Source organism: Archocentrus centrarchus, chromosome 4 (genome assembly GCF_007364275.1).
Source record: "Archocentrus centrarchus isolate MPI-CPG fArcCen1 chromosome 4, fArcCen1, whole genome shotgun sequence".
In the NCBI taxonomy this organism is placed as follows: Eukaryota; Metazoa; Chordata; class Actinopteri; order Cichliformes; family Cichlidae; genus Archocentrus; species Archocentrus centrarchus.
In genome coordinates this window covers 11,541,728-11,554,996 of record NC_044349.1, presented here as the reverse complement: position 1 = coordinate 11,554,996, position 13,269 = coordinate 11,541,728, and the positions used below count along the sequence as shown (strand labels likewise).

The window sequence follows — 13,269 nt, the reverse complement described above, 5'->3', positions numbered from 1 at the left end:
AAATAATGGACAAAATGAGCCATTAAAAAAAATCATGCATCAAGCAGGGTGTGTACAAACAATGTGCCACTCTACACTACACTACAGCACAGGGGAATAAGTGAATGCATGTGTTGGTTATTATAGTTGTGGAGAATAAGAGCTGCATGAAGGAGATGTCATGTGACTGATATTGAGATGGTCATGCAGCAGTGCAGCTGACAGCACATCTAGTTTTTATGTGGTGAAAAGAACAAGACCTAAAGACTGATGGGATATGAAGTTATTTTACTCATTGCTGTTTTGTTGTTTGTTTTTTTTTATGTACTTTTTAAATTATATTTAATGCAGCAGTAATACTTAAAAGGGAGGATTTTCTTATCCTGATTATAGGTATGATGTAGTATGTTTGTGATGCAGCTAAGTCCAGTCAGCAGTACCAAAATACCCCTAATCACAGTAAATAACACAGATATTACAGATTTGACGTAACAAGTATGGCTGCCTATGCACTGACTGAATATTTTTTTTATTCAGACTGATCAAAGTACCTCTTGTACAGCATTCTTAGACCCTTTTTTGAAGTACGATGTTATCATTTACTTTAGACAAAAAGCTAAAGCATAAACATCAGGTTATATGCAGGCTCACTCATATGGACATAGCTATCCTAAGCGGTGATGGTGATCCCAGACTGAGTCTGGTGGAGCCATTTATCTGTAGTCTGGTCCTCTGTTCTGCTTGGCTGGGAGGTCTGGAATTTAAATGAGCCCCCCTAACTAGTGTTTCCTGCTTACAGCTGCATCTACAAACACACACCAACACACAAAATCAGAATCACAACAGGTAGGTAGGACCCAGAATAACATAGGTATCCTGTGCTTAACTGTTTTCATGTCACAGAAAGCACTGATGTTTCATTGCTGTCCATGAGCAAATGTTATTTTCCTAAGATGTGGATAAAACAGATATCCTGTCAATCAGGAATTTATAACCTTGTGGTAAAGTGGGAATTCAGAGGAAGTAGTCGAATGTGAAAAAAAAAAGAAACCCTGCTGAATCTGTGCTTTTAAACATCTAGTTCATCACTTTCTTACATATAATGTCCGCTGACATTATTCACCAAAATAGAAATCCAAACGTCTCTCATGCTCTCTGCTACACAAAAGACACACACAAACACAATCACACACACACAGCTGTACAGGCCATATGTTTTGTCTATCTTGAGGGTAATAGAAATACCTTTACCCCACTTTGTGTGTAGGAACCACACACATTCAGATTTATCATCCAAGCATCTCTTTGTTGTGACTACTTTCAGTCCATGCAGACAGACAGACCTGATTGACTGAGAGTCTGTTAATAAGCTGTCAGTCAAACAGCAGGCTAATGCAGAACAGGTCTGAGCTGTCAGTCCTGAGGTAGGACATACACAGCATTCAGGTTGATGATGATGATGATGATGCAGGTTGTAATGATGGTAAGGATGATGGCAATGGGGGCAGAACTGTGGTTTCTATAGCAGTGATGCTGACAATGTATCAAAGTTAGCAGTTTTTCTTGGACTTTGTATACATCAGACTTACAGTCGGGGATTGAAACTTGGAAATTTACACACAGTCTCACTAATGTTATTATAGTGTCATTTGGTGCAGTCTTTATGAGAGCCTAGATTAGAGCTAGCTAGTAAATCAGCAAATCTGCTGGATGACAGATCGAAATAAAGACAAATTCTAGATAAGATAAGATAGTGTTTATTTGTCACATGCACAGTTATACACAGTACAATGCACAGTGAAATGTATTTTGTACCTGCAACCATATATACACACACATATAAATAAGAAGAATAAAAATAAAAAAAAGTAATTCACACTATACACTATACTCTATATACTATACACTATACAAACTTTTTAAATTATAATATTTACATTGTGCAATAATGGTCCAGTTAGGGCTCAGAGTTGAGCAGACGGATGGCTTGTGGGTAAAAACTCTTCTTCAACCTTTCAGTCTTAGCCCTCAGGCAGCGGTAACGCCGGCCTGATGGGAGCAGGGAGAAGAGAGAGTGTCCGGGGTGGCTGGGCTGTTTTAGGATCTTCATGGCCCTCAGCCTGCACTGCTTGGTGTAAATGTCCTGCAGGTTGTCTCTATAATCAGTCTTTCTTTGTCTGTCTTTTAGGCGCAGTGTGAAGTGTGGCTGCAGGATCTACTGCCTGCTGCTTCCTACCTTCTCTCTGTCCAGACAGTGGCCTACTGGGGTCAGAAGAGACTAAAGAGTCCTAGAGCTCAACTTGTTTTCACTACCATCCCTCATGCAGGTAATGAAAACAAACATCTTTCTTGTAAGGGCGGGTCATTTGACTTTAAGTTTACTTTGTGCAATATTTTGGATATTTGACAGTGTATTAACAATTAAGATGCCACAAAGTGTAAAAATGACAAGCTGATAATACAGAGGGGAGTGAGATTATGTGCAAGCACCATCCTGGAGCCTCTAACTATGAGCAAGAAAGCATATTTCCCAAAATGTCTTTAGTATTAAATTAATTTCAGTCAAGTATAAATATGCTGGGTTTTTTTTTTTCTTTTTTGGAGGGACTTAAGTGTGCAAGGGTACATGGCAGCACCACTGTTTCTCACAGCTGCAGTTGATTTCAAATAATTATTTCTAGGTGTAATGTTTGTGCTTTTGCATTACACACTTTACCATAAATCCAAGCCATCTCTCTCAACAGTTTAGATGATTACCATCGAGCCTTCAGTAGATTTTGTAGAGTTTTGTCCTGTAAAAATAAACATTACAGAGGAGAAATGTAAGAGGTGCTTAATAAAAATTTTCTGGCCAAGTTTAAACTGTAGTCACTCAGTTTGTGTTAGTGTGATTCAGCAAGGCCGCGATAATAACTTAGGAGACCGATCTCCATCTCCATCTACTTATTTTGAACTTTTCATCATTAACTAGTCATGAAATTAGTAAATACTGCTTATAGAGCATCGTCTGCACAAGCCATTTGTTAGCAGAGCCATACATTATTGAGTTAATGATTTTCCTGTAAGTTCAGAGCTGCTTCATTTGCTGACTCTCAGCATATTCTGTCTACATACAGCTGCACTGTTTAAACACAGAGTACAGTGGAAAGTGGTGATGTTAATGGTCTTCCAGGCAACAGAGGTATTTATAGGTGACCTATTGGGTCAGCCCAGTAGAGGATTATAGCCAGCTGCAGCTCCATTACCAAATCATATACCAACAACTTTATATGGAACATGCTGCCATTCTTAATTTAGCTCAATGCTAATGAGGGTCAGTTAGGCCAGATAAAGCCAAGGAGTGTACCAGCTACCAGCTGCACTCTCATTACCAGTTTATGATATTTCTGGCACAATATCAACATTCCATATGCTGTATAACAGGCCTGTATACATAACATATACATATTTTTGATCAGCCCCCCCCCCCCCCTTCCCACACACACACACACCTAAGACAGTGAACGTCCCACCTGCACTTGTGGAAATGTAAAAGAAATAAGGCTGGTTTTGAATGAACTTTGAAATTCAGATATCATTTTGTTATTCCTCACTTACTGTGAAGTTTTACAAAGGATTTCTTTCCTCCGTCTCTTTCTCTTTCCTCTCAACCGGACTCAACCAAATGTGAAGATTTCTCCAATGAGCTCCCCTCCTCCTCCTCCTCCTCCTCCTCCTCCTCTCCTTCGCTCTCTTCTTTCTCACCTTCTTCCTCTGACCTCCCTGTTTCCTCCTCTCTGCCTCACCCTGAAACCCCTCTGAACCCCGCCACCCTTGGAAACCTGCGGCTGGAGGTCGCTGCCCCTCATTACCATAACAACCAGCTCCAGGTGAAGGTGTTCTGGAAATGGCCCCAGCAAGGTGAGTTGTTCTGAAAATGCTAAACAACTGAACAAAATCCTAAGAAGAAGAAGGAAAAATAAGAATGGGGTCAGTGGCCTCTCGTTTGTCAACACCTGTTAGTTCATTTTATTTTTAGCTTTGTATTTTCCATAGCCAATAGAGGTAATAACTGGAAGAGACTGGTTAGCAATCTGCATCCACAGACCCTGCTGGTACACACCCACGGACACACTTGCTAAATGTTAAATAATGTGCTTATAAAAATGACTAGAATTTATTTACGAAAACTGGAGCAAACATGCCTTAGATTGATTGTTATTAGAGTTAACCACACAGCAAGCCAAATTATTTCATATTATTTATAAAGCTGTCAGTGCCACAAACATGGTCAAGAGGTCCAGTTCAGTGACTCGAGCAGAAGCAGATCCTAGCAGACAGCTGCCATCTTAAGCAAAAATATCCACGCCCCTAACTTTAAACCTTAATAAAATTTGAACAGGCTATATATATATATATATATATATATATATATATATATATATATATATATATATATATATATATATATATATATATATATATATATATAGAGAGAGAGAGAGAGAGAGAGAGAGAGAGAGAGAGAGAGAGAGAGAGAGAGAGAGAGAGACTCCCATACAGTTGCCATGAAGTAGTATACTAACTAAAGAGACCAAAACCTCAGTCAAACTAAAGACAAATCAACACGTTAAATTGAGCTGATAAGTCAAAACCTAAAAAAGATAAAAAAGCAAAAAAATGGAAATGCAAGTAAACGTGACATTTTTCTCAGGCTTTGAACCATATAATTCATCTTCACAGCAGAGTAAACACAGCTTGATCCCTCTTGATTTTTCACTAACAGCAAGACAGAGACACCCTGGTCCATACATTCTGAGGTGGCGACCGCATACCTGCAGTACTAATGTGACAAGCACAGAGGGAACAACTACAGTGCAGGTACATGCACCTTGGTGGGGGTTAATCTGTGTGTTTGTAAGAGTGTGTTGTTATAAGTGCAACTGTGTGTATGTGTATATTAGAAATCAGATTCAGATCAGTCTGGAATGCTAATTTTATCTCTGCCATCGTCTCTGTGTTTAACATCACATTTAACATAACATGCATTTCTATGGTGCAGTACAGTACAGTTCATTCTTTGTGTGTCATGTTTGTGTGTGGTGCTGTGTGATATATTTTGTTTCTTAAGAAATACTTTTTATATTAAGGAATGCCGGTCAATCAGTGATTTTGGATTCATTTACCATAAGGATTTACATTTGCTGAGATGCTTTTGGCATTTCTTTCTGGGAAGAGTAATATTAAACAGAACAAAAAAGATCAACAACACATTAAATCTACCCTTCACACAGCTATTTTATTTAGGGCTGTGATACTTTAGTTAGTGCAGGTGTGCCTAATAAATTAGTATGTCAGTATATGTCAAAGAAAATGAGAATCTGTGGTAATAGTTACCAAAACTGATATTTGGTAGAAACATTATGCATGTGTTCTGTGCAAAATGCATAAGTCCAAATCTCAAACTGGAGCTGTGGCAGAGAAGAGCATTTTAAAAGGTACAAACTGTATTCTTTCCACTTTGTTTGCTCACTACATCAAGAAAAACAAATAGAATCATTTTTCTCCAGAGTTGTTCCAGTGTTAACCTCTCATTCAAACTGATGGCTCCCACAGCAGGCTGATATATATACCAAAGTGCAGTGTGAATTTAGCTGAGGTCATGGAACATGATTTTCTGTTCACTGAAGTTTAGTGTTTTTTTTTTAAGAAAAGAAAATTATGGTATTTTTTCCTATGTTATGCTGCCAAACAGCAAAGCTGCCAGGGTGTTTCTAACTGTGGTGTTTATTTGAATATGGAGCTAACAAGCCGCTTATACGAGACAGGTGTGGAGACAAAAAAATAGAGGTCAAGTGTATTTTAGGGAACCTTGTAATAAACACTCCTTTTTTTTATCCTTGACTTAATTTCCCCTCTCTCCAGGGCACTCATCACACCATCACAGGCCTGCTGTTTGCCTGTAAGTACCGGGTTGCTGTGGCACCTAAGGCTGACCCGGGGTCAGAGGCTGTTGCCTGGCTTACTACCCCGACTTGCTCCTCCATCAGGGTCAGAGGAGGCAAATCTTTGCCGTGCAGCACTGAGGGTAGGACTAACAATTTACAGATGTAATGACGATGTTCAATAATCCTGTATCCCACACTGATCATCAAAAATAGTGCTTTTTACAATTTGAACTCCACACACTGAATACACGAGCACTGAAAACCGCACATTATCACAACATTCAAGTAGTCTTTCTTTGTTGTACACTCACAGTTAAGTAGTTCAATTCACTTTGAATAATCGTCATTATAATCAAGCTCCTTAATTTAACTTGGTTTGAAATCATTCAAATTCTCTTTTGGCCTTCCTTTGCATCAGAGCGCCTCCTGCCAGGCAGAAAGGTGGTACTGCGTCCAGAACGACTGACTGCAGACTTCCAGCAAGTCAACGGTACTCTGCTCACGACGTTTCGTTGGAGGTTGTCCCAGCATGCACTTCACCCGGCAGCTGTCGAAGGTTTCCAGTTTACCTGGACGCTGCAATCAGAAGTTTCAAGGAAAACAGAAGGACTGGAAGACACGCTCATCTCCCAGACACAGACTGTCGCACCGGTGAGCCCATGGAAAAGGGTAGATAGTGTGTGTGCATATGTGTGTGTGTGATTGGGTGCCCAAATGTCTAGGTGGTGGTGTATGGACAGAGGGTTGCAGAGAAGGGGATGCATGTCTATATGAGTGTACAGCACTTTGCTTCTGTAAGAAGCCATATCAGAAAAGATGACCCTGGACCTGAGAGCCTTGAGCAAATTGTTACAGTTTTTGAAAAGAAAAATGGAACATTTCTGCCCTCATTATTTAACATTTCATCTTGTTATTTATGCTTTTACTTCACTGAAGTAGGAAAGTTTCAGTGAACTTAACTTGCTTCTTCCTCAACAGTCTCAGAGGTCGGTGACAGTTTATGGTCTTCAGGCTGACAGTGTTTATCAGCTGCAGCTCCAGGTGCTAACAGCAGGGGGCAGCAGTGGTGCCGCAGTCTCCAAGACCATATATACTCCAGCTACCAATACGACACTTTAATAGGTAATAGCCTAAACATTGCTCATAAACACGTGACTTTTCCTTTTTTCTCTAAAACATGCATAGTATCGTTTATCATTCACTTTTTCTAATTGTGCCTCTTTTGGTCTCTTAACTGTACCAATCTTTTCTTGTAGGCCCCACCTGCAGCACCTCCACCAACTGCTGCAGAACAGTCATTTATAAAAGCATCTACTTTTCTGTAGTCTTCCACTGTGCACTAAGCTTTCAAAGTTTCAAGGTCAATTGCAGGGAACATGACTTATACTATAGACTAAAGAAAGTTCATCTCTGTGACTTAGATTCCTCTCAGATTAAAGTCATTCTCGCTTTTGTATTTTTGTTCTCTATCATCTGAATCACTTTTCAAAGATTATGAAGACTGTGGGCTTGCTCTAATGGAAAGAAAGGTTAACGGCGCTAGTTAATATTACTTTGTAAAAATTTGATATGAACTGTACGTGTGCATAGTGCCACTTTGAAAAGCACTATCCTTACAGTTTGTGTCGGCACAGAAAACCATATCCCTGTTTCTCATGAACATGGCAGCATTTTCCAAAGGATCCCTCCTGGTATCTGTAGTGCAAGATGTACCTGTGGAAAATGAGACTCCTTGCACGGCTGTCTTTGGCATTAAGATGGGATTCATAAAAACACCTTACATCACTTGAGCCAAATGACACTTGGATGGAGATGCTGTATGCCTGTTGTTTTTGATCATGCTAGTGGAGAAAATATAGCACTGACCTTATGTACAATAAGTAATGTATAACAACAACAGGCTGACTGTGTTATATGCCAATGCATAATCTGCTACATAACCTCTGAGTTTAGTGCAGTTTTAATGTAAACTCAGATAGTTTCATATTTTGTCCATATGTTTTAAAGTTGTTTTGTTTTTTTTTACTTTTGTATGGGAAATGTAATTGTTTGATAAAATTTGGGCTGTGTGAATAATTATTTACATAATATTTCACCCATTTCATTAAACAATGATACGTGACACTTCAACACAGTTGATATAGCTGCACCTGTGTTAGACTCCTTTGTTTCACAAAAGTCTTATCATTGCTTTGAGGCCATTGGAAACTACTTTTGTGATGCAATCAGTAATTACCAAGTTAATATTCTCTTTGTGTAACCTTTTCCTGTTCATAATTTTTTAGTTCAAGCTTTTACTTTTTGACTGGTAGATTATTTATTGTTTTGTCTTTTTTGTAATTAAAGATGATCAAAATATGGTGTATGTTTTGTCACTGATGTTTTAAATATAAAAAATGATAACAAGAATAAGGTGATGCTGATACTTGCTAGGGTCAGAAAGCAGGGCTAACAAATGCTGACTGTAACCCTGTAGTCTGAGTTAATTAATCCTGAGAATGAAGCCTCTAGAGTTTGTCACCACAGTCATCCTCATTAGGAAGTATTCACTTCAACTTCTGCACAGTGACACCAGTTATGACCAGAGGTGGGAAGTAACGAAGTACAAATACTTCATTACTGTACTTACTGTAAGTAGATTTTTCAGGTATCTCTACTTTACTTGAGTATTTATTTTTCTGACAACTTTTTACTTTTACACCCTACATTTTTACACAAATATCGGTACTTTCTCCTCCTTACATTTTCAAAACAGACTTGTTACTTTAGGTTTAAAACATCTGAGAAAAGTTTTTATTTCCCATCACTGCACCTTCAAACGTTAAACCGATTTGAGCCTAAATGGCCGAACAATAACACATAAGAGACAATCCTACTGGTGAGCCCCCATCACCGGGGCTTATTGCCAACCTATATGATTTCTGTATCACTGATGGGGCTATAGTCAGGGGTTACAGTGGGCTGGGCCGAGTGCCGATGTCTGTCAAGTTGTGGTCCGGCATCTTAGCTAGCGCTACTGAAAAGGAGCAAAAATATAGGGAGTAACTTCCATCCATTCGCTTCCACTCATCCTGTTCAGGGTCGTGGGGGGGGGGGGGGGGGGGGGGGGGGGGGGGTGCTGGAGCCTATCCCAGCTGTCATAGGGCAGGGTACACCCTGAATGATAATGGTAATTCACATTCTCATTCACACCTATGGGCAATTTAGTGTAGCCAATTAACCTAACCCCAGTAAGTGCATGTCTTTGGAATGTGGGAGGAAACCCACGCAAGCAAGGGGAGAACATGCAAACTCCACACAGACAAGGTGGAATTGAACCCAGGCCTTCCAGATGGTATTCTAACTGTGAGGCACCAGTGCTAACCCCTGGTGCAGGATAAACAGGTCAGTTTGCTGTACTGTATTTATAGTAAAGCTCTGTGCTGGACTGGTGCACAGTGGCTGTGTTCATGGTCAGAGGTTACATGAAGTGTAGCAGAGATCAATTTGAATGAAAGCTGATTCATTCTATGAATTCAACCTGTATACTGTCAGTATAAAGACAGTATAAACAGTATGCTGTCAGTGTAGGGGATGGAAATCACCTAAGATAGCTCATGAAATACTGGGTTACATATTTTGAATTCAGTTCATCCACACAGAGCAGTAAACTTCAGAGCAGCAGCAGGTAAGCTGATCTCAGCCTGTACACCAAGAAAATATGTTGAATTGAATAATTTATGGTCTGTTAACAACTGTAACCAAATCAATTTTACACTGACTCCAGCCACCTAACCAAGCAACAGTGTTGCATTTTACTATTATATATTTTATGTTAACTTAAAGGAAAACACTACAATGAGAGCACAATTACACAGTCTGAATAGCTTCCATGGTTTTTGGCTACAGTGACTGTCTTAATATATTGGTCCTTTTCTTTCTGAAAATATAAAATGAGGTTTTATCTGGATCTATGAACTAAATACAGCTAAATACAAAACTTTGTAAGTAATATAATTTGTTTTTCATATATTCTTTTACTCCTCAAAAATAAGAACATGTTCAACATTTGCAGCTACAGTTTCCTTGATTATTGATTTCACACACAAAAAGACTGAACTGCGTAACATGAACCACTGAAAATAAAAGCAGTTAACTTTTCAGATAGTTTCAGCAGATGGGCTGACTCGAGTTCACCGTCTAGTGTTGGAGAAAAAACATCCTGTACAATACAACAAGTTTCTTACAGACACTTAAAGAATCAGATTCACATCGATTAACACCCTTTTTATTTATTAATTTTTTTAAACCTTTATTTTACCAGGTAAAATGTTTGAGAACCAGTTCTCATTTACAAACATGACCTAGCCAAGAGGCCCCAATAGAATCAGGTCCACTACACATAGATACACATAAACATAAACATATAAACATACCAAAAATCAATCACCCTCAAGTATCATTTTGGGGTTCTGACACAGTTGCACATTAGCTATTATAAGCATATAAATGCTGTGGTATATTCATGCTGTTCATACTACAAATACATGACCTGATCTTATTCAAGAAATAAGGTAATTCAGAGCTTTACAAAGCAAAACACAGATTCTTATTTTGTAATAAATGTGTAACTGAACACAAAGAAATAAAATTAAAAGAAGTATTAACACAAAGAGAAGTTACAGTATCATTGTTATATGTCATCTGTTTCTAGCCTGGACAAAGAAAAACCATATTTTTAACAGCATCTTTAGGTTGTGACTGCAACATTTACTAGAAATATAAAGTCTATAGCCAGGAAGTTAGCATGGTTTTAAAGCCTACCATAAAGAACAGATGAAATTAAACTCCTCTTCATCATGTTTCTTGAACCACTTATTTTCTCCTCCTGTCTCCATGGCTACAGACAGGTTACACTGGTCAGTGATTGTCTCATTGCCCCAGTTCTCATAGCAGACAAGCCGATCACTGACCCACAGCCACAGTCCAAAAACACATTTGTAGTGCAGTCCCAGCCAGACGTGGGATGTGTTGGCGTTCTTGGCTTTCTCCTTCACCAATTCCTGCTCTATAAGGTTTGTGATGGAGACCAGGTCATGATGATACTTTCTGCAGTAATTTAAGGCCTCCTCCCAGTTTTTAGTTTCATGGATCAGGATGAATTTATCTGCAATGACTGAACATGGGTTGGTGTTCTCACTTGGCTCTGGTGGTATCATATCATTTCCTGTTCCTGTTACAGAGCACAGTGGTATTTTTGTGTAGCTCGATTAATTATAAATCATATATGTGTATATATATATATATATATATATATATATATATATATATATATATATATATATATATATATATATATATATATATATATATATATATATATATATATATATATATATATATATTGATAAATTCTAAATAAATTACTTTTAGGCTTTAAGTTTTTCCTCTTTCAGATCTTTCCTCTTCTTGATTTACTGTGTTAAACTAAAGTCACATTTATTATTAAGTAAGAATACTGACAGAAACCAGATGTGAAAGATGAATCTTTGCAAATCTCACCATTATAGCAGAAGAAAGGTTTTGTTTTGTTACAATCATCAAAGCTCCATTTTCCTGGTTTGTTTAATGCAGTCATCGCACATTTCCTGGTGCAGCTGTCAGTTTTACTTATCTCTTCAGGTAATTCATAAACACTTTCCCAAAGTCTGTAAGAAGAATTACTCCCATCTGACCACCTCCAGGTGTCTCTGAACAGGCCGATCCACAATGGTAGTTTATCAGAAAATTCACTGACTGATTCATTTAACTGTTTCACTCCACTGGCCAGGTCTGTGTGATATTCTCTGCAGTAGCTCTGAGCCTCCCGCCAGGATTTTGGAGTGTCAATGACATGGAGTGATTTGTTTTGTTCTGTGGAATAAAGAGAAAGACAAGTGTCACAAGAAATGTTCATTTTTGAACTCAAAAAATTATTTTTATTACGGTTATTCTTACTAAATAAAAGCAATTTGACATACTCTAATAATGAATTATACTGATGATAAAATGAACTAAAGCTATCAATGTTGTGGAAAATAGCAGCAGCTGTGATATTATATGCTCAGAGAGGCAGAGGAAGCAATTTGAGAGGACAGGCATTCAAGTGAACTGGATAGCAAACAATGAAACACTAGCAGCCACGTTATCTCTTTATTTCATATTCATTAGAGATGAGCTATACATATGTGAAAATATCAACAATTTGTTTGACAGAATGATATGCAAATGAATACAATTATTGTCACACACTCTCACCATTATAGCAGATAAAGGCACAACTATCACCAGAACCAACATTCACCAACCAGCCAGGGCTTTCAATCCGTGCACAGTTCTGAAGATAAGTGACTTCAGGGTCAGATTCACTGTCTCTCCATGTTATCCATTTCATCTCTTCATCATTGAACTCCACTCCTGGCAGAGACCAGTGCCACCTCCTCTTTTCTTTTCCTGAGATGCTGTACAGCCCAATCCAGGCTTTTCCTTGATTCTCTGTAGATTCTGTGTAGAGTCTCTCCATATATGTCATGTCAGGCACTGTGGCCAGGTCTGTATATCTTTCTCTACAGTAGCTCTGAGCTTCGTCCCATGTTTTAGGCTCTTTAATAAAGTAGTACTCATAGTGCTGGCATAAAAACAAGGAACACTGACCTAAAAGCAAAAATATACTCTGTTCAGAAATGTACTGATGGCAAGAATATTGTTAATAAAATTATATCAGGAGGGCAGAAGTCACATACAGACTACTCACACATACCTCTGCATATGAATTTGGCTTTAAATACAATTATTTGACATGTTTTGTGAGCAGTGATAAAGAAACACTGCACTAATCTGGAGTGATTCAAATGTGCAGTTTTTCTGCTAAAATGATCGACTTACCCATTAGAATGAGCAGAAAAAGCCTCCAGTGCATCTTTGCTCTGTTTGATGAAACTAAGATTTTAATTATGATTTTTTTTTCACAAATGGAGAAAAGACAGTTAAACAGTTATCAAAGTTAATATAATTGAACCATTTTCTTTAGTATACAGAATGCAGTCTGTTCTAGTAGAAAATTGATGGAAATATAAAGAAGAAAAAAGTGCAGATGAGATTAAAATGACTGAGAATAAACAAGAAGCTGAGACTTTTTTTTTCACTTAATAAAATTGTTTCCATATTGTCATTGAGTACACAGTTATTACACATTTTGAATAGCTGTTTTAACAAAGACTGTTTTACTGAACAGCTATTTTATCACTGCCTTATTTTTTTTTTTTTTTGCTCTTTGTGTTTCTATTACTATAACCACCCTCCTTTCATAGTAAAAACAAACAAACTTTAAATGAAAAGTAGAAAC

At 38.0% G+C, this 13,269-nt stretch overlaps 1 protein-coding gene across 1 annotated transcript in view; it reads left to right on the top strand.

The window, feature by feature from the left end:
• The window catches only part of anos1b (anosmin 1b), a 47,437-nt gene extending 39,173 nt beyond the window's left edge, over positions 1-8,264 (top strand). The window contains exons 9-15 of the mRNA XM_030727756.1: positions 2,168-2,306; positions 3,652-3,879; positions 4,745-4,839; positions 5,884-6,046; positions 6,325-6,557; positions 6,885-7,028; positions 7,163-8,264. Of these exons, the coding sequence (XP_030583616.1) occupies positions 2,168-2,306; positions 3,652-3,879; positions 4,745-4,839; positions 5,884-6,046; positions 6,325-6,557; positions 6,885-7,025 (999 nt within the window). The 3' untranslated portion in view covers positions 7,026-7,028; positions 7,163-8,264. The remainder of the gene's footprint in view (positions 1-2,167; positions 2,307-3,651; positions 3,880-4,744; positions 4,840-5,883; positions 6,047-6,324; positions 6,558-6,884; positions 7,029-7,162) is intronic.
• The last annotated feature ends 5,005 nt before the right edge of the window (positions 8,265-13,269 follow it).